This window comes from Salvelinus sp. IW2-2015, linkage group LG20 (genome assembly GCF_002910315.2).
Source record: "Salvelinus sp. IW2-2015 linkage group LG20, ASM291031v2, whole genome shotgun sequence".
Taxonomy (NCBI): domain Eukaryota; kingdom Metazoa; phylum Chordata; class Actinopteri; order Salmoniformes; family Salmonidae; genus Salvelinus; species Salvelinus sp. IW2-2015.
Genome location: NC_036860.1, coordinates 45,337,050 through 45,359,058, shown reverse-complemented (window position 1 = coordinate 45,359,058; position 22,009 = coordinate 45,337,050). Strand labels below are relative to the sequence as shown.

At 42.1% G+C, this 22,009-nt stretch overlaps 1 protein-coding gene across 3 annotated transcripts in view; it reads right to left on the bottom strand.

The window, feature by feature from the left end:
• Positions 1–1,664: 1,664 nt before the first annotated feature.
• Positions 1,665–22,009, bottom strand: part of LOC111981410 (cell adhesion molecule DSCAM) — a 143,149-nt gene continuing 122,804 nt past the window's right edge. Inside the window, exons 19-33 of one of the 3 annotated variants that reach the window (XM_024012656.2) lie at positions 21,829–21,984; positions 21,208–21,341; positions 20,768–20,921; positions 15,762–15,879; positions 15,274–15,437; positions 13,473–13,571; positions 13,114–13,302; positions 12,676–12,966; positions 11,262–11,438; positions 11,097–11,127; positions 10,793–10,908; positions 10,366–10,524; positions 7,756–7,953; positions 7,214–7,516; positions 1,665–5,213 (exon numbers count right to left, since the gene is read on the bottom strand). In XM_024012656.2, the coding sequence (XP_023868424.1) occupies positions 4,819–5,213; positions 7,214–7,516; positions 7,756–7,953; positions 10,366–10,524; positions 10,793–10,908; positions 11,097–11,127; positions 11,262–11,438; positions 12,676–12,966; positions 13,114–13,302; positions 13,473–13,571; positions 15,274–15,437; positions 15,762–15,879; positions 20,768–20,921; positions 21,208–21,341; positions 21,829–21,984 (2,684 nt within the window). In that variant the 3' untranslated portion in view covers positions 1,665–4,818. The remainder of the gene's footprint in view (positions 5,214–7,213; positions 7,517–7,755; positions 7,954–10,365; positions 10,525–10,792; positions 10,909–11,096; positions 11,128–11,261; positions 11,439–12,675; positions 12,967–13,113; positions 13,303–13,472; positions 13,572–15,273; positions 15,438–15,761; positions 15,880–20,767; positions 20,922–21,207; positions 21,342–21,828; positions 21,985–22,009) is intronic. The other 2 variants (XM_024012657.2, XM_024012658.2) reach the window with 2 other exon arrangements.

Here is a 22,009-nt window from a genome sequence, read left to right as displayed (position 1 = left end):
CTGTAACACACACCCAGTTCAATAATGCTTAAATCACCTCCATTGAGTCATATGGTCGTAGTTTTAATGAACATCTGAAATGAGGACAGTGAAATGATTAATCTTCCTACTTCCCTGTCATCATGTACCCATATCCCAATATTTCATWAAAAAAACATTATGTTCCATATGTCACACCAGATGCCACACCAACTCCATACCCCCCTCTCCACACACAACACACACCCTTGGCCGACCATGTGATTGCATTTAACACGTTCTAATTAAAGCAAATCAAGCAGCACTCCACATCCATCTATAGATGCAATCAACATACTAGCCCGGCCCAGTGACAGACAGCTCCATATTTCTCCTTCATATCAGAGGGAATTCAGTACGGCCTGCRCCTTTTATTTATGACAGCAGTTAATAACGGCCAAGTGTGGCGGGCTGAGTAAATCTCTGTCACTACATTTAATTTGTTGTGTACTTCAGAAGAGGATAGCGAATAAAGTTGTCATGCTGAGTAATACTCCTCCTTCCCATTAGCCCCCCAGTCTGTGATATAGGACAGTGGAAGCAATGTTCAGGCCGAGGCGTCGGTTGGGGAGCTCAGGCTGAGTCTCCAGAGTGACAGTCTGGAAGGCTCCCAATCAATAGACCAATTTAGTAAGCGCCTCTTACTCAAAGTCACAGCTACTAGCCTAACACCACACCCACTCACTGGGGGATTGAAATGGAGMTGGTTTCAGAACCTAATGGGTTAAAATGCCAAGTTGTGCTAGCTAGTGGCATATTAGAGAGTTTGTGTTTGAAGGGACTTAATTGTTAGGCCCTGAAATGTGGCCTTTGCATTCCAGCAGCAACTGAGTGTGTTTTTGTTTAGGTTTGTCTATTCACAGAACACATCCGAAGCAGTGCCATGAGAGTTGAATGTAGGCTAATTCTCACTGYTTTTGTACACACACTTCTTTGCAGCAAGAACATAAGGCTTGATTGGTTTGATCCATCCTGGCTATTGATCCTGCCAGGTCACATTTTCCCCCCATAACTAAACCTTCTCCTAATAGTCTTGAAGAACACCACACATTGGATCAGTCGATAGGAATATACCGTCTCACATTCTTCACAATACATTGAAGCATGCAGGATGGCAACCATTACCAAATTTACTAAAAGTTAGTGTTATAAACAGAAATGTGAGATGGTAAGTGTGAAATTTATCTGATATGTTTTGAGGCTACCTAGAGATGATACATTAGATGAAGTGTTATTCAATGAAAATAAGCAGCTTAACTTTGCAACATTGCCACCTGCAGGCAAAGAGTTGTGCACAAGTTATTAATGAGCGCTGGTTAATATCTTTAGCACTGAAAAAACATGCAAGGTCATTGGTACTAACAATATTTTCATTTGGATAGTTTAGTATTGTGAGACTCATGAGTGCTGTAATGAATGTGATGATCATCAATGACTGTTGTTTAAATTAATTTAAAGAGTGGCTGAACTCACCGATTCGCACAAATTTTTCTGCAGCTCATTAAGATAAATTAGATAAACTATTGGAACCAAGACTTAAAAAWAAATGATGTTGTCACAAGATGGAGGGAATGTTGGAGCATAACTAATGAAATTACACTTACTTACAATTACACCCAAAAATGTACGCTTAATCCAGTATAAACTAATGTTTACAATTTATTATACAAGAGACAAAATTCACAAATTCCACAGCACAATGGCAGAGTCATGTCTTAAGTGTAAAACGAACAATGACTCAATCATTCATGCTTTCTGGGAATGCTATAAAGTCCAAAAGTTATGGGCGGAGCAAGAAAGTTGTCTGTCAGAAGTATTAGAATGTAAACTAACTTTTAATCCATCTGTCTGCATATTTCAAGACATGTCATATGGGGGTGCAGTGAGAGGTACCCAATGGGCTGGATGATTCTCTTCCATCACTCATCTTTAAAAAACATATACTTAAAAACTTGGAAATCAATTAATCTGCCATTATCAACACCATGGAAAAATCGAATGATTAATTATTGAAATAGCATGGGCGACTAAGAAAAACAAATTGGTACAATTTAAGGACATGTGGCAAACAATAATGCAAGTACTAGGGATGGGGGGGTGAGCATGCGGGCCTGGGCAGATGAGATAGTTGTTGTTTGTGTGCATCTGTAATTTGTTGTGTATGTTTGTATCTGGTGTGGAGAAAAAAAAAATATATATATATATATATTTWAAAAAAGAYGAATGAGATTTGAGTCTTGGGGGTGTGGTTAGATGTGGGTGTGTTATGTTTGATTTATCGTACCCTGGCAGTTACTGTTATTTGTCCCTCTTAAGGCACAATAGCAACAACATAGAGATAAATCAAGAAATCTGTAATTTTCACATTTTTGCCGAGGTCTTAGTCGCACAATTTTACATTTAGCTAAGGTGTTTAGTGCAGTATTTCTCAAGTTATAACATGTGCATGAAAAACGACTTTATTACCAGAGAGTGTGTCTGTCTGGCAGCGTTTCATAGCGAATCATCTTACAAAACAGGTCGCAGCGGGACACAAGATGCTCTAGAAAGGGTTTGGAATTTTGGAATATTGACAAGAGGCAGTTGGGATGAAAGTGCACATTGTCTCAATTCTCATTTTGACCAAAACAGTGGCAGACTTGAGTTATCACTATCAAACACATCAGCAAGTTGTTCACTCCATAAAGGGCTTAGGGGCCAAATGTTCTTTCAACATAACATTGGCGACAAGTTGTTTTATGTAAATAAGTCAGAGTCTGGGGAGTTGCTTAATAGGCAGGTCTGTGTCGCTGTCTGGAGGTTCGCTGCTATGATTAGATAGAGCGCAATCACCGCATTAATTTCTCAGTGCATAACAATTCTCCCTTGGCGATACAATCCCATTTAATGGGCATGATTGTAATCCAACCCCAAACCCTCAAGTAAGTCGCGAAGACCTCAGTTACACAAATCTCACAAAACTCTGTTTTGGAATATACTGACTTTATGACCAAAGTTATTCTACTTAAACTTTTTTGTCMATTTTGGCACTGGAATAAATGTTTCTGACATAGGCCGTTTTCWACCAGAGAAGTTGCTTTTTACGTTCAGTTGCCCTTTAAGATGAGTTATCCAAAATCCACCACTACCACCCCACTCACTCAACTCACTCACTCCCCCAGTGACCCACACAGGGAAACCTTCGGAGGCATCCTCCTCTATCAGTGCCTCTAAAAAGACCCATCTCCAGTCATTCATGTCCAAATTTGCAGGATCATTTTGGGAACAGCCTTTTTATTAATCAAATTTGAACGGTGTGTTAATTTCTCTTTATTTCAGTGCCACCATGGTGAACACCATGTTAAAAATAAAAAGCAACATCTTGTTAAAAGGAATATGAAGACAATTAATTAAAACTAATAATAAAAACTGGCATTAATAACCTCACAGCATTCTTATCAAACTCTCCCTCCAGAACTTAAAGAAAGAAGAAATGGGCCAGGGTAGACAACAACAAGACAGTTTTGTTATATCCACACTTTAGATAGATATTTCCCATAGACTTTAGGTTTGGTTTGAAGGGGGTATTCTGTTGGATTGTCTCATTGTTTTTTCCCTGTAGAGGAGCATCACTGCAATGCAGCAACAGTAAATCTACTGAAGAGGAGAGTGAGAGTCTTGAAGACTCTACCTAGTGCACTGAGAATAGGGGCTCTGTCTGGACACACTTTTTGGGTGTTATGAAGTGCAAACCGTTCAATCTCTAACCCTCCCTGTTCTAGCTAACTTCATCTACCACCCTGGCAAATTAGCAGTGGTAAACTACACCTGATACATAGCTGGGGTTTGTCCCGCCCTGTAAGTATACTCACAACATAGTCATTATTTTCATTATAGTACAGTATAGAGCAAATAGTATCCATATAATTTTCATAATCTTTTTTCATATTGCACCATCAGAGAATGGAATACAGAGAAAGATCAATAGTGACTCCATTTCCTAATCAAAACGAGATATGTGCAAACATGACTAAGGACTTTATTAACCAAATCAAGTCTTCCCTGTAATATCCACAAATAAAAGTGATCTCTTTTTATATATATATTTATAGTAATAAGAATAATAAATCTTCACATTGGATCATTTCATAGTGTGACAAAATGCTCAACTGGGCTGTCCAGTCGTGATCATAATCCTTATAATAGTCTTTAATTGGTCAGTCCCCATGCATCCATAGGAAATAGATTTATTTTTTCTTCAAAAAGTAACAATTTGAGAGCAGCTGACAAGTTTGGACTGCTGTCAATTGCTTTCATTCCCAGATTTCAGATTTTCCCAAGTTTCATTCAGTATTTAAAAGGAATTTTCCATAGAAAAAAATTRTGGGCTCCAAATTATCATCTCACACTCCGGAAAAAAGTTGTCCAGGTTCTTATTAAAACAGTGTAGTAATGGTAATAATTGATCATTTGTAATCAATAATTAATAATCATTAAAAGTTGACAACTAACAACAAATAATCCATGATTAATAATTATTGATTAAAAATAATAATCAATAATAAAATATGTTCCCTCATAATGTAATTATTTTGGCAAGCTCCGCGTGGAGTCATTTCAGATGAGTGAAATTTCTCACAAGTTTAAAAAACAAAGAAAGCTCCAAAATAAATAAAAGGAGATTAGTAAAAGTTATCGCTCGTTTAAGAAGAAAGGGGACGTTATATACAGGACTGTGTGGTGAGAGTCAGTTTACTGCACTTGTAAGTGTAATAAGTCCAGTGTTAGTGTGAGTTTTAGTCCAGCCCCATGCCTCTGGTGTTATACCAGCGTATAGGACTTTGCGTAGGGGTTGTTGGTCTGTTTGAGGTGTCCTCGTGAGTCCAGTAGGGACTCCTGGGAGGTGCTGAGCTTGGCGGCCTGGGTCAGCTCTGAGCCCTCTCTGTGGGGCAGGGTGGCGGCTGAGCCGGGCTGCCATTGGGGCACTGGGTCCCTGCTGCTGGCCCTGCTGGTGGCCTGGGGGGCCTCTGTGGGTGTAGGGGGCGCCATACGCGATGGTCGCTTCAGGGAGCGACTCTTCTGGGGTTCCAGACAGGCCTGACCCATGGCCCCCTCCCCCCCGGCACCACCCCTCCCTCCAGTGCCCGTGCATGATATGCCACGGTTCAGCAGGAAGTCCATGCGCAGGTAAGGAGGCAGGTGCACAAGCTCGCCCCCTACAGGACAAAGTAGAGAGAGAGAGGGGAGTTAGTTTTTGGAAAACAACACCATTGAATTGGCCAAATTATGGAAAAATCTCAGTTCAAAATACTTCATTAGAGAAATTACTGCCCCTGGGGGAAGGATTGGTTGGAAATAGAAATGTCTTTACCCCCTCAGATACAAGCTCATCACATCTGCCACTCCAACCAACAAAACTAGCTTATACAGTATGTGAAAGTAATTTACATAAATCTTCTTTCAGGCTAGGGTCTACTTTTCTCAATTTCCACCTGACTGACGTGCCAAAAGTAAACTGCCTGTTGCTCAGGCCCTGAAGCCAGGATATGCATATAATTGGTACCATTGGAAAGAAAACACTCTGAAGTTTGTGGAAATGTTAAAATAATGTAGAAGCCTATAACACAATAGATATGGTAGGAGAAAATCCAATGCTCTTCCAATGGAACATATAGGTAAATAATTAATTCTAGCTCCCAGTATGCAATTCCTATGGCTTCCACTGGGTGTCAGTAGGCTTTGTTCAAGGTTTCAGGCTTGTTTCTTCTAAAACGAGGAAGAATAATGAGTTTTAGTACAGGGACACAGACTTGGAAATTTGTGTATGCGTGCGCGACGAAGAGGACACGCACCTGCTAATACCGTTTTCCTATTGAACATACTTCCTTCCGTATTAAATATTATAGTTTAATTACATTTTATGGTATCTGAGGATTAAATAGAAATGTATTTTGACTTGTTTAACAAAGTTAAGCGGTAGCTTTTTGGATTCCTTTCTCTGCATGTTGAACGAGTGGATTACTCAAATCGATGGCGCCAACTAAACAGACTTTTTGGGATATAAAGAAGGATTTCATCTAACAAAATTACACTACATGTTGTAGCTGGGACCCTTTGGATGACATATCAGAGGAAGATTTTCAAAAGTAAGTGAATATTTAATCGCTATTTGTGAATTTATAAAACCTGTGCCGGTGGAAAAATATTTTGATTTGTGGCACCGTTCTCAAACAATCGCATGGCATGCTTTCGCTGTAAAGCTTACTGTAAATCGGACAGTGCAGTTAGATTAACAATAATTTAAGCTTTTAACCGATATAAGACACCTGTRTGTACATACATGTTTAATATCCATAATGTTTATGATTATTTATTTGAATTGCGCGCCCTCCAGTTTCACCGGAAGTCACCGCTAGCGGGACGCCTAGCCTTAAGAAGATTTATGTTTGCAAACTTTGCCTGGTTATTGAGGTTATATGCCAACGAATACTTCAGTGATGAATTATTCTCATACCGCCATGCTGCAATCTGTCCTCATGGCTTTGATCAACATTAAATGAATGACAACATTTACAATGTCGTTTAAAGCCCCCCCCCATATCTCATTATACACATTGGGGTAATGGATGAAGAAGGAGACTGTGGCTTTTCTACAACCTAAATAAGTMATGTTATAGATTTAAGACACTAGTGCAGTTTATTACACGTTTATCTAAGTAGTCTACAAAGTCTGAGTTTAATAAAATATACTCTACAATGAGCCAAAAATAGAATGAATAGAGATGATGACTTTAATAAAAAAGACTGAATTTATAAGATGAAGTGACCTAATAACAGATCACACACATGAGTGATTCAATGTTAAAGATTGGTCTTCCTGCAATGGAATTTTGTCGCACTAACGTCAATAGAATAAGCTTAATTAATKAATACATTAACCTTAAAACATATGTAATTTATGCAAAGAACTGTCTGCAAAACTCCACATTTGTTGCATCAAGTAGTAGTGGCATTACTACATCATCAAGTGGCATTACTATATCATTATCTTCAGCATATTCAACAGTTGAGTGAATACATCAGCAGTAAATATTTACAAACCCATAGCATTACAGGCCTGATGAAGGTTAGCGAAGGTTAGCAACAGGTTAGCAACAGAGCTCAGGACTCAAGTGTTAGCTATAGCAGAGTTAGCTATGTGTCTACGCGGCCTCACCCGGTCTGTGAGCCTTGGGCACGGCCATGTTCATGACTCGGCTGACGTCCTGAGGCTTGGGCGGGGAGGCGGTGAACCTGCAGATGCCTGACTCGGAGGGCGTGCTGGATGTCAGGCTGTCTGTGTAGTCGTTGGTGCCTGCCGTCATCTGCTCCGATGACGTGTCCGAGATGAAGCATTCTGTGATGGTGAACTTGGCGTGGCGCAGCTGCTCCTCCATTTTGGCATGCTCGTAGGCCCGCGCCAGCTCCTCATAGGTGGATGACGCGCTCTCTGTAGACACCATGCTGCTCCGCGCTCGGTCTACACCAGGGGTTAGGGTTAGAGGTTGTGCTAGTAAAGCAGTTAGGGGCTAATGCTAGCATTATATTTGTTATTAAGTGTTGGCATTGTTACAAGTTTTATTGTAGGCCTATATATTGTTAATACAGAGGTGAAAGGTTTGTTATAGACATGGTTAAGGGTRATGTTGCAGACATTCTTATATGGGGACGGTTACAGCTGTTGTTACAGACTTGTCTCGTCTTCAGGTGCGTTGTTACCTGTGTCCTGAGATGGGCTGACACTGTAGCTGTCACTCTCCTTATCCACAGATCCGGCCACCCGTGGCGTGGGCAGCCTCCAGTCAGTGCTTAGGGTGTGGGCCGAGACTGGCGGGTGTGGTCGGTTCAGGGTCCACTGGCTAGCGTAGCGGTTGCGTGCGGCAGGGCCTGCTTTGGCTGTGCGGCGGGCTGTGGGGTCTGAGGARGAAGGACACAGGATGTTACATCACAGTCACACACCAGGGTGTTATGTCACTTAGCAAGGGCTCATCTCRAGTAATGCAATGCTTTGTTTTTTAAGCTGACTGTGTTTTTAAAGGAGTTTTAAAGTTTGTAGCTGGGTATAGCAATGAGGCTGGACACTCTATCCTGACATAAACCAACAAAGAGAAAACCCCCACCATCACAATATCTCTGCACATGGAGTTCATCTCGGGTCTTCTTGTTTTCACACAAATACATAGAGCTTACAATAGCAGTGAGAAAATCATCATGGTCAAAGAGAATGTTTGATTGGGTTGACTGCAGTCCTTTGCAAATAGGCTCATTTTTTGTTTGGATACCATACACATACAGTGCCTTCAGAAAGTATTCACAACCCTTGACTTTTTACTAATTTTGTTGTGTTAYAGCCTGAGATGTTTTTGTCACTGGGCCACACACAATACCCCATAATGTCAAAGTGGAATTATGTTTTTAGAAATGTTTACAAATTGATTAAAAATGAAACGCTGAAATGTCTTGAGTCAATTAAGTATCCAACCCCTTTGTTATGACAAGCCTAAATAAGTTCAGGAGTAAAAATGTGCTTAACCAGTCACATCATTTTCCCCCGAGTGAAGCAGCGGTCTAAGGCACTGCATCTCAGTGCGAGAGGCGTCACTAGAGTCCCTGGTTCGAATCCAGAATGTATCACATCTGGCTGTGATTGGGAGTCCCATAGGGTGGCGCAAAATTGGCCCAGCGTCGTCTGGGTTTGGCCGGGGGTAGGCCGTCATTGTAAATAAGAATTAACTGACTTCCCTAGTCAAATAAAGGTTTAAAACGAAAATAATTATATTAATAAGTTGCACTGACTCACTCTGTTTGCGATAATAGTGTTTAACATGTTTTTTTAATTACAACCTCATCTCTGTACCCCACACATACAATTATCTGTAAGGTCCCTCAGCCGAGCAGTGAATTTCAAACACAGATTCAACCACAAAGACCAGGGAGGTTTTCCAACGCCTGGCAAAGAAAGGCACCTATTGGTAGATGTGTAAAAATAAAAAAAGTAGACATTGAATATCCCATTGAGCATGGTGAAGTTATTAATTACACATTGGATGGTGTATCAATACACCCAGTCACTACAAAGATACATGCATCCTTCCTAACTCAGTTGCCGAAGAGGAAGGAAACCACTCAGGGATTTCACCATGATGCCAATAGTGATTTTAAAAACAGTTACAGAGTTTAATGGCTGTGATAGGAGAAAACTGAGGATGGATCAACACAATACTAACCAATTGACAGAGTGAAAATAAGGAAACCTGTATAGAATAAAAATATTCCAAAACATGCATCCTGTTTGCAACAAGGAACTAAAGTAATACTGCAAAAAAATGTGGGGGAAAAAACTTTATGTCCTACATAGAAAGTGTTCTGTTTGGAGAAAATCCATTACAACACATTACTGAGTTTCACTCTCAATATTTTCAAGCATAGTGGTGGCTGCATCATGTTATGGGTATGCTTGTAATCATTGAGGACTGGGGAGTTAAGCACAGGCAAATCATGAAGCACAGGCAAAATCCTAGAGGAAAACCTGGTTCAGTCTGCTTTCCCCCAGACACTGGGAGATTAATTCTCCTACAGCAGGACAATAACCTAAAACACAAGGCCAAAATCTACACTGGAGTTGCTTACCAAGAAGACAGTGAATGTTCCTGAGTGGCCGAGTTACAGTTTTGACTTAAATATACTTGAAAATCTATGGCAAGACGTGAAAATGGTTATCTTAGCAATGATCAACAACCAATTTGACAGAGCTTAAAGAATTTTGAAAAKAATAATGGGCAAATGTTGTACAATCCAGGTGTGGAAAGCTCTTAGAGACTTACCCAGAAAGACTCACAGCTGAAATCACTTATATAAATTAGATATTTCTGTATTTCATTTTCAATACATTTGCTACAGTTTCTAAAAACATGTTTTCACTTTGTCATTATGAGGTACTGTGAGTAAATGGGTGAGAAAAAATATACTGTATATTTAATCAATTTTGAAATCAGGCTGTAACACAACAAAATATGGAATAATTCAAGGGGTATGCATACTTTCTGAAGGCCCTGTACATAATCATTCATGTTCAGATTATGTAAATAATATAACAACAATAGCCATTGTGCTGAAAGGAATTGTTAATCTGTGTGAATAACATCAGTGGAGATGGTAGTGGCACTGATCATAATGCTACTGATGACTCTGAGGACTGGAGCTGAATAAAGTCCATCTGGTTGTCTAGAATACACTCTAGCTGTATCAGTGTCAGCCGTATTAATGCAATCCTGATACCACTTATTCATTTTAGTTTTACCTCTAGTAATGTAAAGAGGATGTTCGTACTGGACTTACTGGTTCCTGGCCTAGCGTCAGATACATCCACTAGAGGTCCGGTGGCCTGTGACAGGGACTGGTAGTGGACAGTGTGGGTAACCGTAGACGACTTCTGTTTCTGGGTCTCCCCAAAGTCATTGTCAGTCAGTAGCACTGTGGACCTGTCATCTGAAAGAGAAAGAGAGCTTTCACAAACATGGTCCCTACAGTACGATGACAATAGCCACAGTAGGCACTACTAACACTTGGAAGGCCACAAATATGTAATATTCACATATTGTTATCCAATGTTACACAAATGTCCCACTCGTATTTCCTAATTGGAAGCTCATTATGAGTTATGGGGTGTCTGGGAGCTTTCTGTAAGTTTAAGTCACAAGTTGCCGATAATTCAGAGAACACATGAAAGCAGCATAATGTATCAGTGTCCACTCACCRACTGTCTCCATGGTGTCTCTCTCCTCTATGAGCAGCTGGGCTCGGGGGATGTCGATGTGCATTCTCATGGTCTGCTGCTGCTTGTTGATGGTGTCTGCAGGTCGTGTGTTTTTACTACACGGGGAACACAGGAAGCCATACACAGGTCAATGCAGATCTCATTACACACTGCATAAGATATTCAGATAATAGTGATTCTGAAATGATTCCATAGAAACAGTATTTAATGTGTTCTTCTTCCAGTAATGCACTAAACAATATTAACTATCTATTAAGTTATGTATCAAACTGCTCATGCTTACCTCATCAGCATCTCGGCTAAACTTTTAGCATCTACAGAGCAAACAAGAACAAAAATCACATTACATGCAGATGATTCTCTTAGTATACTTGAAAATAGTTTGACAATAGTTACAGAAATCTTTTACTGAAATCTAACCAATCATGTTGCTGCTGTGACCTCTCACCTCGAAGCCTCTTCAGTCTCTGTTCCCGCCTCCGCCTCCTGAGCACAAGTAGCAGGACGAAGACCAGCACGATGCCCACCAGAACACACGAGATGATGGTCACCATTTTCAGACCCTCGTTACTGGACGTACTGCCCGCACTCACCGTCGGGGCCTTCACCAGGGGAGCGATGGTACCTGGGGAGAGGTCATAGAAATGTAATTAGCTGACAAACTGTTATGATATTTGTTATGACAAGACCATGTACGTTTCTTGTACTTAACCACAGGATTGTCAAGTGTGTAAACCAGACCTGGTAGAGAAGACAATGACTGCAAAACACCAGCCAAATACAAATATACACACAGTGAACAAAACATTTCCAAGACTCCAGTCAGCCAAGTCATAAACTGTTCTCTCTGCTACCGCATGACAACTCAATATTAGGAAGGTGTTCCTATCATTTCGTACACTCACTGTCAATTAAGTCTATACAGGGTCTGTCGATGAATACTAAATGACCTTTGTGTTAATGTTTAAAACATGCAGCAAGCGCCTGGCAAAAGGCAAAAGGCAATCCCACTCAATCTACTCCAACAAGCTGTTGTAGCACTGTGTTGCCTGCAATCAGCACCTGACCTTCTGCCGAATTTCCAATAATGCCCAGTTAACTGAAGCACTACTTAAAAGAGGTGAACTCTTCCTTCTTCGCTGAATAGTCAGCTCTTTTATGGCTGGGGCATGTGTGTGTGTGTGTGTGTGTGTGTGTGTGTGTGTGTGTGGTGTGTTGTGTGTGTGTGTGGTGTGTGTGTGTGTGGTGTGTGTGTGGTGTGTGTGTGTGTGTGTGGTGTGTGTGTGTGTGTGTGTGTGTGTGGTAAGGTTTAGGGTTGGGTAAGGTCATTGAATCGCTATGGGACTGGGGGGTGTTGGCACTGGCAGGTGATTGCTCATCTGTTGCCCCCCTCTAGCCCCTCTGCAGTCGGTAGATCACATAATTATTTAATTCATGCAGCGCAGAGCGCTCGATAGGGCAGTGATGGAGGTGTCATAAACAGCAGCAGCAGACACAACAACCACCACGGCCACTGGAGTCAGCAGAAAATCTATTGGAGGTACTTTACTGCCGCATTCATCAGTTGCATGAGACTTGCATGAGACAGCTTCTTTAATGGCAGCACCAGTAAATAGCAAAATATGAATTCATTTACTTCTGCTCTAAGGCAGGTATAGTACCTACGCCGTAAATTAACATATTTGATGGAGACTCGATCAGTTGTGACAATTTTCAAGGGATGGGAAGGTAAATGCCTTTTAAAATACAGTTCTTCAATTTTCATTCAGTTATCCTGACTAAGTCAATCTAAGCGTGTATATCTTTCAACTTATAACTTGCTGCAGTATGTATAGCATCAGTGAAGAGACAAGTGAACTCACTGCCGTCGTAGCTGAGTGTGGCGAACTTGACCCTCTTCTCTGCTGAGCCGGCGCTGTTGAACACCTTCATCTGCAGTTCGTACCAGGTGGCCTCGGCCAGGTCATACAGGATGTAGCTCTTGATCAAAGAGGTGCGCTGGGCCGTGGTCCACGTGGGAGACACCACCGAACGGTACTCCAACGTGAAGGATGTGATTGGACAGCCGCCGTTGTTCCAGCCAATCAGGTTGAGCTTGACACGCGTGGCATTGATACTGGTGAAGAGCTCCTGTTCTTTAGAGTACTGGGGTTCTGTTGGGCAGAGAGGAGAGAGGAGTCAGACCACACACACACTTTAATGATCGGTCCATTCATAAGTATCAGTTTTGTATGAATTGTGTCAAAGCAATGGAGTCACTATTTCATAACATACATAAAAGGATGTCACCATCTCTCTACCTTTCCCATGAGTCTTAGCTTCGATGATCTCACTGATTCGCCCTGGCCCCACAGCATTCTGTGCCGTCAGTGTAAATTTGTACCAGGTGCCACACTTCAGGTTCTCCAGGCGATAGGAACGCTCACTAGGGCTGATGGCAAAGTTGCCCCACTGCTCACTGTTGTCCTCTGAGTATTGCAGGATGTAGCCTGATGTGAGAGAGAGAGGTTAGGCTGATACACTGTTGTCTGCTAAACAACCATCCTGGTGTTGCTCATAGGGGACACTATTTAATCAAGTCAGTAACCTGTTTTCCAAGGTAAAACAATAAAATCTCCTATAATAGTTAGTGTTGCTGCTTGCTGTGTTGGAGTCTGACCTCTGATGGAGCTGCCTCCGTTGTCTCCTGGTATCCAGGACAGAGTGATAGATGTGGTAGTCGTCTTGGTAACGGTAAGACGAGGCTGGTCTGGGGGAACTAGAAGTAAAAACATGGATTTTAATTAGGTCCTATCTCAAGGGGCATACAGTGCATTCGGAAAGTACTTACATTTTTCCACATTTTGTTACATTACAGCCAATATCCAAAAATTGATTAAATACATTTTTCCTTCCTCAATCAACACAAAATAACCCATCATGACAAAGCGCAAACATGTTTTTAGAATTTTTTGCAAATGTATTACAAATAAAAAACTGAAATACTTGATTTACATAATTATTCAGACCCTTTGCTAAGAAAACTTAAAATTGAGCTCAGGTGCATCGTGTTTCCATTGATCATCTTTGAGATGTTTCTTCAATTGATTGTACATGATTTGGAAAGGCACACTCCTGTCTATATAAGGTCCCACAGTTGACAGTACATGTCAGCATGTCATGTCAGTGCAAAAGCCAAGCCATGAGGTCAAAGGAATTGTCCATAGAGTTCCAAGACAGGATTGTGTCAAGGCACGGATCTGAGGAAGGGTACCAAAAACTTTATGCAGCATTGAAGGTCCCCAAGWACACAGTGGTYTCCATCATTCTTAAATTAAAGAAGTTTGGAAGCACAARTACTCTTCCTAGAGCTGGTYGCCTGGCCAAACTGAGCAATCGGGGGAGAAGGGCCTTGGTCAGGGAGGTGACCAAGTACCCGATGGTCACTCTGAAAGAGCTCCAGAGTTCCTGTGTGGAGATGGGAGAACCTTCCAGAAGGACAACCATCTCTGCAGCACTCCACCAATCAGGCCTTTATGGTAGAGTGGCCTGACGGAAGCCACTCCTCAGTAAGAGGCACATGACAGCACACTTGGAGTTTGCCAAAAGGCACCTAAAGGACTCTTAGACCATGAAAAACGATTCTCTGGTCTGATGAAACTGAGATTGAACTCTTTGGTCTGAATGCCAAGAGTCACATCTGGAGGAAACCAGGCATCATCCCTATGGTGAAGCATGATGGTGTGGGGATGTTTTTTAGCAGCAGGGACTGGGAGACTAGTCAGGATTGAGGGAAAGATGAACAGAGCAGAGAGATCCTTGATGAAAACCTGCTCCAGAGCGCTCAGGACCTCGGACTGGGGCAAAGGTCCACCTTCCAACAGGACAACGACACTAAGCACACAGCTAAGACAACACAGGAGTGACTTCGTGAAAAATCTCAATGTCCTTGAGTGGCCCAGCCAGAGCCCAGACTTGAACCCGATCTAACATATCTTGAGAGGCTTGAAAATAGCTGTGCAGAGACGCTCCCGATCCAACCTGATAGAGCTTGAGAGGATTTGCAGAGAAGAATGGGAGAAACTTCCAACATACAGGTGTGTATTGTAGCTTGTAATGTAGCGTTATACCCAAGAAGACTCGAGGTTGTAATCGCTACCAAAGATGCTTTAACAAAGTACTGAATAAAGGGTTTGAATACGTATGTCAATGTGCAAAAAAAAATGTAAAACTGTTTTTGCTTTGTCATTATGGGGTATTGTATGTAGATTTATGAGGGTGAAAAAAATATTTTATAATTTTTAGAATAAGGCTGTAATGTAACAAAATGTGGAAAAAGTCAAGGGGTCTGAATACTTTCCGAATGCGCTTCACTACATACCGTGAACACATTTCTGTTTTTATGACCATCAATAAAATGGAGAATTGGTTTGAATTGAGTGGTATACTGTACTGTTCCACCCCAGACTCGTTCTGGTTACCTTGAACCTGCAGGTTGAGGATGATTTTATCTGGCCCAAAACTGTTGCTAGCCACACAGGTGTAGTTCCCAGAATCCTCAGCTTTCACTGTGCGGATGACTAGGCTGCCATTGCCCTGGATGATGCGTCTACTGTCGATCACAGCAGGGGCGGGGCTTCCATTGCTGAATCACAAATGTACGAGAGACAGTTAGAAAATGAACTACGGTGAGATACGCAGCAGCGAAAATCATTTAAAAGTCTTGAATAATGTTACCCCTACTTTTTTGTGTGTAGTACATGTAAACAACTATGATTTTTTAACATTCTGCTGATGAGTGTGAAAGGATACTGTAAAAACAAAGAGCCACTGTTTTTTCACTGGTATTTAGTTCAAGTGGAAAGCATTAAAAGTTACTCAAAACACAGTCTGTACTAAGTGCTACTGTTTGTCCTACATGCAGCATGATGTGTTTCCCCAGCTGTGGGTCAGACTTTCCTGTACTCACGTCTCCTTGAGCCACTTGACCGTGGGGGCTGGGTCGCCCACCGCCTTACAGGGCAACACGATGTCCCTCATCCAGGGTGTGGTCACGGTGCCGTTGAACGTCAGAATCTGAGCAGGAGCTGCACACACAAACACACCACAACTGGGTCAAATACTTTTAAATACTTGGGCTGACTTGATTTAGTTCGCTTGGTACAACAAAATGTATGGAATACTCCTAAAAGTGGAAATCAATCCCAAATACTGTCAAGTGAAGCTCTAAAAAAGCAGTATACAATATTAGTTCCTTATTCATCTTTATTGAATTCACCTCTACACATGCAGAGCCCATCTCTGTACTTGGACAGATGTAAAGTAATCTGTTTGGAACCAGGCTGGTCGGGCAGCAGACGGATATCTAAAACACATCAGGTCTGGAGCTCCAGAGTGGGGACTACATTTACCACCCCTGCCTCTAGCAGGATGAGAACACTACACTGGCTATCACTGCTCACCCTCAGCTTATCAGCTCTCACAAAGAAGCACAGTGCTGACAGGGTGGAATAGCAGACCTATTTGCATTCAGTTTGATGCTACATTCACATCCTGAGTTAGGGGGCGGGCATAATATAGCCTCCTCTATTCTTTCCTCACCTTATTTACCTCATAGGGAGAGTTTCTCAGGGTTGCGCCCCTTTAAATGTTCTGATGCTCTGATCATAGCTTTGACAAAAAAACACAACTCAAACATCATCTTTTGTGTCTCCTAAAATCATTCAGAGACTGATACACCTTTTGTTATCATCTACCCCTGAATACTGAGAAGTGAAACCATAAGCTCCACCTAGGGCTGTGGTGCTCACGAAATTTCGTTAGACGGTGATCGTCAAGCAAATAACTGTCGGTCTCACGATAATTGACCGTTAATTAACATAAACACATTTGGCATCTCTTGGCTTTCACACCTAGCTTACAAGCAAGCCATTTTAAAGAGTCTAATAAATCCATGTAATATAGCCTACACCTTCACAATGAATCCATCATTTATTTTAGACAGGTCTAAAGAAGCATGATATGTAGTCTATTTCAGAAGAAAATGATAGCATACTTTGTCCTTGTCAAATGGCTGGGTGCTACACTAGTCAATGTAGCAGACAAGATTTGCTTATAATTCCGTGGCTTTATTTTATATTATTTTATAGTATGAAGAATAAAATTGAACTAAGCTGAATAAAGTAGAAAGGATATTTTCTTCAAACAATTTGAGGGAGTGTACTCAGGCGGCTATTCTGTGCTGAGCGGTTAACAAAGAAATAGGTACTCCTAAACTCAGCAAAAAAAGAAACGTCCTCTCACTGTCAACTGATTTTCAGCAAACTTATTTTCAGCAAACTTAACATGTGTAAATAGTTGTATGAACATAACAAGATTCAACAACTGAGACATGAACTGAACAAGTTCCACAGACATGTGACTAACAGAAATGGAATAATGTGTCCCTGAACAAAGGGGGATCAAAATCAAAAGTAACAGTCAGTATATGGTGTGGCCACCAGCTGCATTAAGTACTGCAGTGCATCTCCTCCTCATGGACTGCACCAGATTTACCAGTTCTTGCGGTGAGATGTTACCCCACTCTTCCACCAAGGCACCTGTAAGTTCCCGCACATTTCTGGGGGGAATGGCCCTAGCCCTCACCCTCCGATCCTTCAGGTCCCAGACGTGCTCAATGGGATTGAGATCCGGGCTCTTCGTTGGCCATGGCAGAACACTGACATTCCTGTCTTGCAGGAAATCACTCACAGAACAAGCAGTATGGCTGGTGCCATTGTCATGCTGGAGGGTCATGTCAGGATGAGCCTGCAGGAAGGGTACCACATGAGGGAGGAGGATGTCTTCTCTGTAACGCATAGCGTTGAGATTGCCTGCAAAGACAACAAGCTCAGTCCGAAGATGCTGTGACACACCRCCCCAGACCATGATGGACCCTTCACCTCCAAATTGATCTCGCTCCAGAGTACAGACAGGTGTAACGCTCAAACGCGAATCCGACCATCACCTCTGGTGAGACAAAACCGTGACTCGTCAGTGAAGAGCACTTTTTCCAGTCCTGTCTGGTCCAGCGATGGTGGGTTTGTGCCCATAGGCGACATCATTGCAGGTGATGTCTGGTGAGGACCTGCCTTACAACAGGCCTACAAGCCCTCAGTCCAGCCTCTCTCAGCCTATTGCGGACAGTATGAGCACTGATGGAGGGATTGTGCGTTCCAGGTGTAACTCGGGCAGTTGTTGTTACCATCCTGTACCTGTCCCGCAGGTGTGATGTTCGGATGTACCGATTCTGTGCAGGTGTTGTCTCCCTGTAGCACTGTCTTAGGCGTCTCACATTGCAATTTATTGCCCTGGTCACATCTGCAGTCCTCATGCCTTCTTGCAGCATGCCTAAGGCACATATGACCAGGGACCCTGGGCATCTTTCTTTGGGTGTTTTTCAGAATCAGTAGAAAGACCTCTTTAGTGTCCTAAGTTTTCAGAACTGTGACCTTAATTGCCTACCGTCTGTAAGCTGTTAGTGTCTTAACAACCGTTCCACAGGTGCATGTTCATTAATTGTTTATGGTTCATTGAACAAGCATGGGAAGCAGTGTTTAAACCCTTTACAATGAAGATCTGTGAAGTTATTTGGATTTTTCCAAATTATCTTTGAATAAGAAAAAGGGTGTTTCTTTTTTTGCTGAGTTTATATGCTTAATTTAGAGTTATTAATGTAACTTTAGTTGTTCTACAAACGTTGGGCTATATGTTTTGATTTTTAATACATTGTAATGCTGCAAGATGAGACTAATGATCATTTGAAAAAAGTTGCTTGAAAGGCATGAGCTCTGCTTTGTTTTTTTGCGCATGCTGTTTACACTCCAATAGTCTCTCATTCACAATTTGACAAGCACTTGATAATGCCTCGAATTCCACGGCGGGATCTCCTTTGTGGCCGTAATGTAGCCTAAAAAAATCCATGCCTTTTGCGACCCGGAGTACTGTGTTGTGCCCTTCTCCCTGAGAGTGCTGCGCAATCCGAAGCGCCTCTCACTCACATGGCTCTCCATCACGTGATCAGGTCTTTCTCACAGGCTACAAGTGAAGACAGACACATCGGGGACGCAACTGTGCACGTCCTTATCCAATTCCGAGGTGCATATTGAAGATATTGGAAGAACTGTCCACATTTACTTTTCGTCAGCCAACAAGATGAGTAGGCCTAACGAACAGTAAAAGCACTAGCCTATGTGAATCTACTATCCCCATAGTACAAAAGTCGACCTATTCTATTCTGTGCGAGAAATTTATAATATTCCAAGCATAGTCTGGGACAGTTGTGAGATAGATCCCAAATTAATACAACCACTAGAGTCAAAAATACGTTTTTATGCAATGTTACTGACGCAACAGATCAGAACGTTTAGCTTAAAATGTTGATAAACTATTAGGCTATTTCTTCACATTATAAACGCAGCAATGCGCACATGGTAGTAGGCTACAAGCGCAAATGTTCCATTAGTGGAAAACACCATTACCAAAAGTGACCACAAATGCAATTATGCTTGAAATGCTTTTATTATAAAGGTGCATTTTTATGTTGAAAATTATCTTCCCCAAACATAAATCTCACGCACTGCTTAAATATGCTCTACATCCCTTGTAAAGCGGATTAATGTGCTTAATTTTAAGAAGTAATTTGGCCACTTTAGTTGTGATACAAACCTTATTAAAACATATAGGCCTATGGGCTAGGCTACATGAGGTGTACTACCATGATAAGAAAAGGTCACACAAAAAAAGTATTTGTTTCTTATGCTGGGTATCATTCACTGTCAGGATTTGGCCAGGWTTGTTCCGGTTTTGGTCACTAGATGCCCCCRTTGTGCTTTTTTGACCCTTTTGTTTTCCCTTGTTTCCAGTTATTATTTGCACCTGTGCCTCGTTTCCCTTGAATGTATTTAAACCCTTAGTTTTCCTCAGTTCTTTGCTCTGTGTTTGAATGTTAGCACCCAGCCATGCTGTGAACATTTGTTACTCCTGTTGGATTCTCTTGAGGTACTCTGGTTTTGKTCTCATTTATTTTTTGATTATTCTTTTGAGGTTTTTTCCCTGCTGTACTTACCACTTTGTGGATTTACCTTATGACTTGGAGTATATACCTTTTTCTCTTGGAATTACTTTTGACGTTGTGGATTTATATTTTTGCCTGAAGAACTTTCCTTTTTACTTTATTAAAACACCGTCTCAAGTACTACTGTGTCTGCCTCATCTTCTGGGTTCTGCCGACTATTAGTGGCTCAGTTTGCTAAGTGACTGTTTCTCACACCGGAGACCCGAGTTTGTAACCAGGTCCTGACAATTCACAAGTGATAATATATAATTCACAAGTGATAGGCTAATATTGAAACCCATCAGACTCTTCTTTAATCTTGTCTTTACATATACTAAATAATATATGTGTGACATTTGTTTTGATTTAGAATGGACCATTATCATGCACCTGTATCGAAACGGGCAGCGGGGAAAAATGCACTTAAATAGCGAATGGATGACGCTTTTCCCCGTGGTTTATTTTCATGCCAGCCATGTAGGCTATACTCCTGTTGTAAATATAAGCAATGTGCTTAATATTAGGAAAGTTGAGAAATAAATATAGTAGGCCTAGCCTATAGAAAGCTGATGGGATCCTCGTCTTTTTATTAGCGGCCATCACTCTGTTTTCTCCCGCAATTGCATAGCCTATAGAAATGTTGTGCAACATGGGCTCATGGGAAGTATTTGATTAGATTCACGAATACATTTGCATTGATGTCAGAGTGATTAGAGGGACAATATAGTGCTGAGTACCAGGCAATTAGCAAGTTTGGTAGACTAATAATGACCATCAGCAGCATCAGAGCTTGGAGAAGCCTAAATACCGTGACTACCTTCATGACTCATGACCGCCTGTGGCGGTAATACGGTCACCGCAACAGCCCTAGCTCCACCTACCCTCGGCCAGGGGCTTGACGGTGATGATGTCGCTGGCGTTTCCGCGGCCGGCTGCGGTGACGGCCACCACCCAGATGCTGTACTGACGGTTCCTGCTCAGGTTGGGGATACGGTAGAAGAAGATGTCTGGAGCTGCTTCAAACTCACTGCTCACCTGTAGGAGGGGAGAGACCGGCATGATGTTAGCAGAGAGATACAGGACCTATTCCAAATGTCTGTAACAAACTATCAATCATTGGAGCTGAACACTGATGACACAGCCTTGACAATGTGAGCTGGAGGGATGGTTTATAAGACCTCTCATGCCATATCTAGTCTAGCCCCTGAACCTGGTGCCTTCCTCTCCTCCAATTATGTTAGGCCTCAAATTTATTGTATGCCCACCACTGACTTCCCTTCATCACTATGCTCTACGACCCTGTACTCTGTGCCCTCCTTACCGTGGGGTGTGGGTTAGAGCAGAAGACAGTGTATTTCCTGATGATGCCGTTGAGTTTGAGAGGAGGGAGCCACGACACAAACACCACTGAGTTAGACGCCGCCGCTGCCTTCACGCCAGCCGGAGGACCAGGGACTGGTGAGGGAAAACCGTGAAATAGGGAAATATACATTATTACCCGTATCCTTGTTTTGAGCAACATCTAAGGAAACCACTCTGTATTTAAATTTTGTCAGTGTCAAAATCTGTCATTCCAGTGAGCGTGCCTTAACTTCTTATGCTACATGGCGATCTGCAATATGCTGGAGCTGCAGTTTTTCACCTACTAATGTGAGTTGTCTGCACCGATTATCAACTCATATTTCTAWAATTTCACACCAAATTCAAACAGAAGTCCTGTCAAAATGATTTATACTTGGCAACATGCTCTTCCATAATGCAAGAGGGGATATGCGGATCTAAGCACGGTTTACCTGCCAGTTGGCCCCTGGCCTCTAGGTTAACCCCAATTTACTATGATACAGTTTTGCATCTTCCCCCTAATAGTTAAGGTTAGAATTTAGGGAGGGTAAGCTGATCCTAGATCAGTGCCTGAGGTGTCCTGGTCTACTAGTGTGCGTACCGTCCTCCTTGGTGCGGGTGAAGATCTGCTCGCTGCGCACCCCATCTCCTGCCCGGGTGAAGGTCAGCACCTGGATGCTGTAGTTAGTGTACTTCTCCAGACCATCCAGCTCCAGAGATGGCTTAGAGGTGGTCACGTTACGGATCTCCCCCAGCTCTGAGAGAGAGAAGAAGAGGAGGGG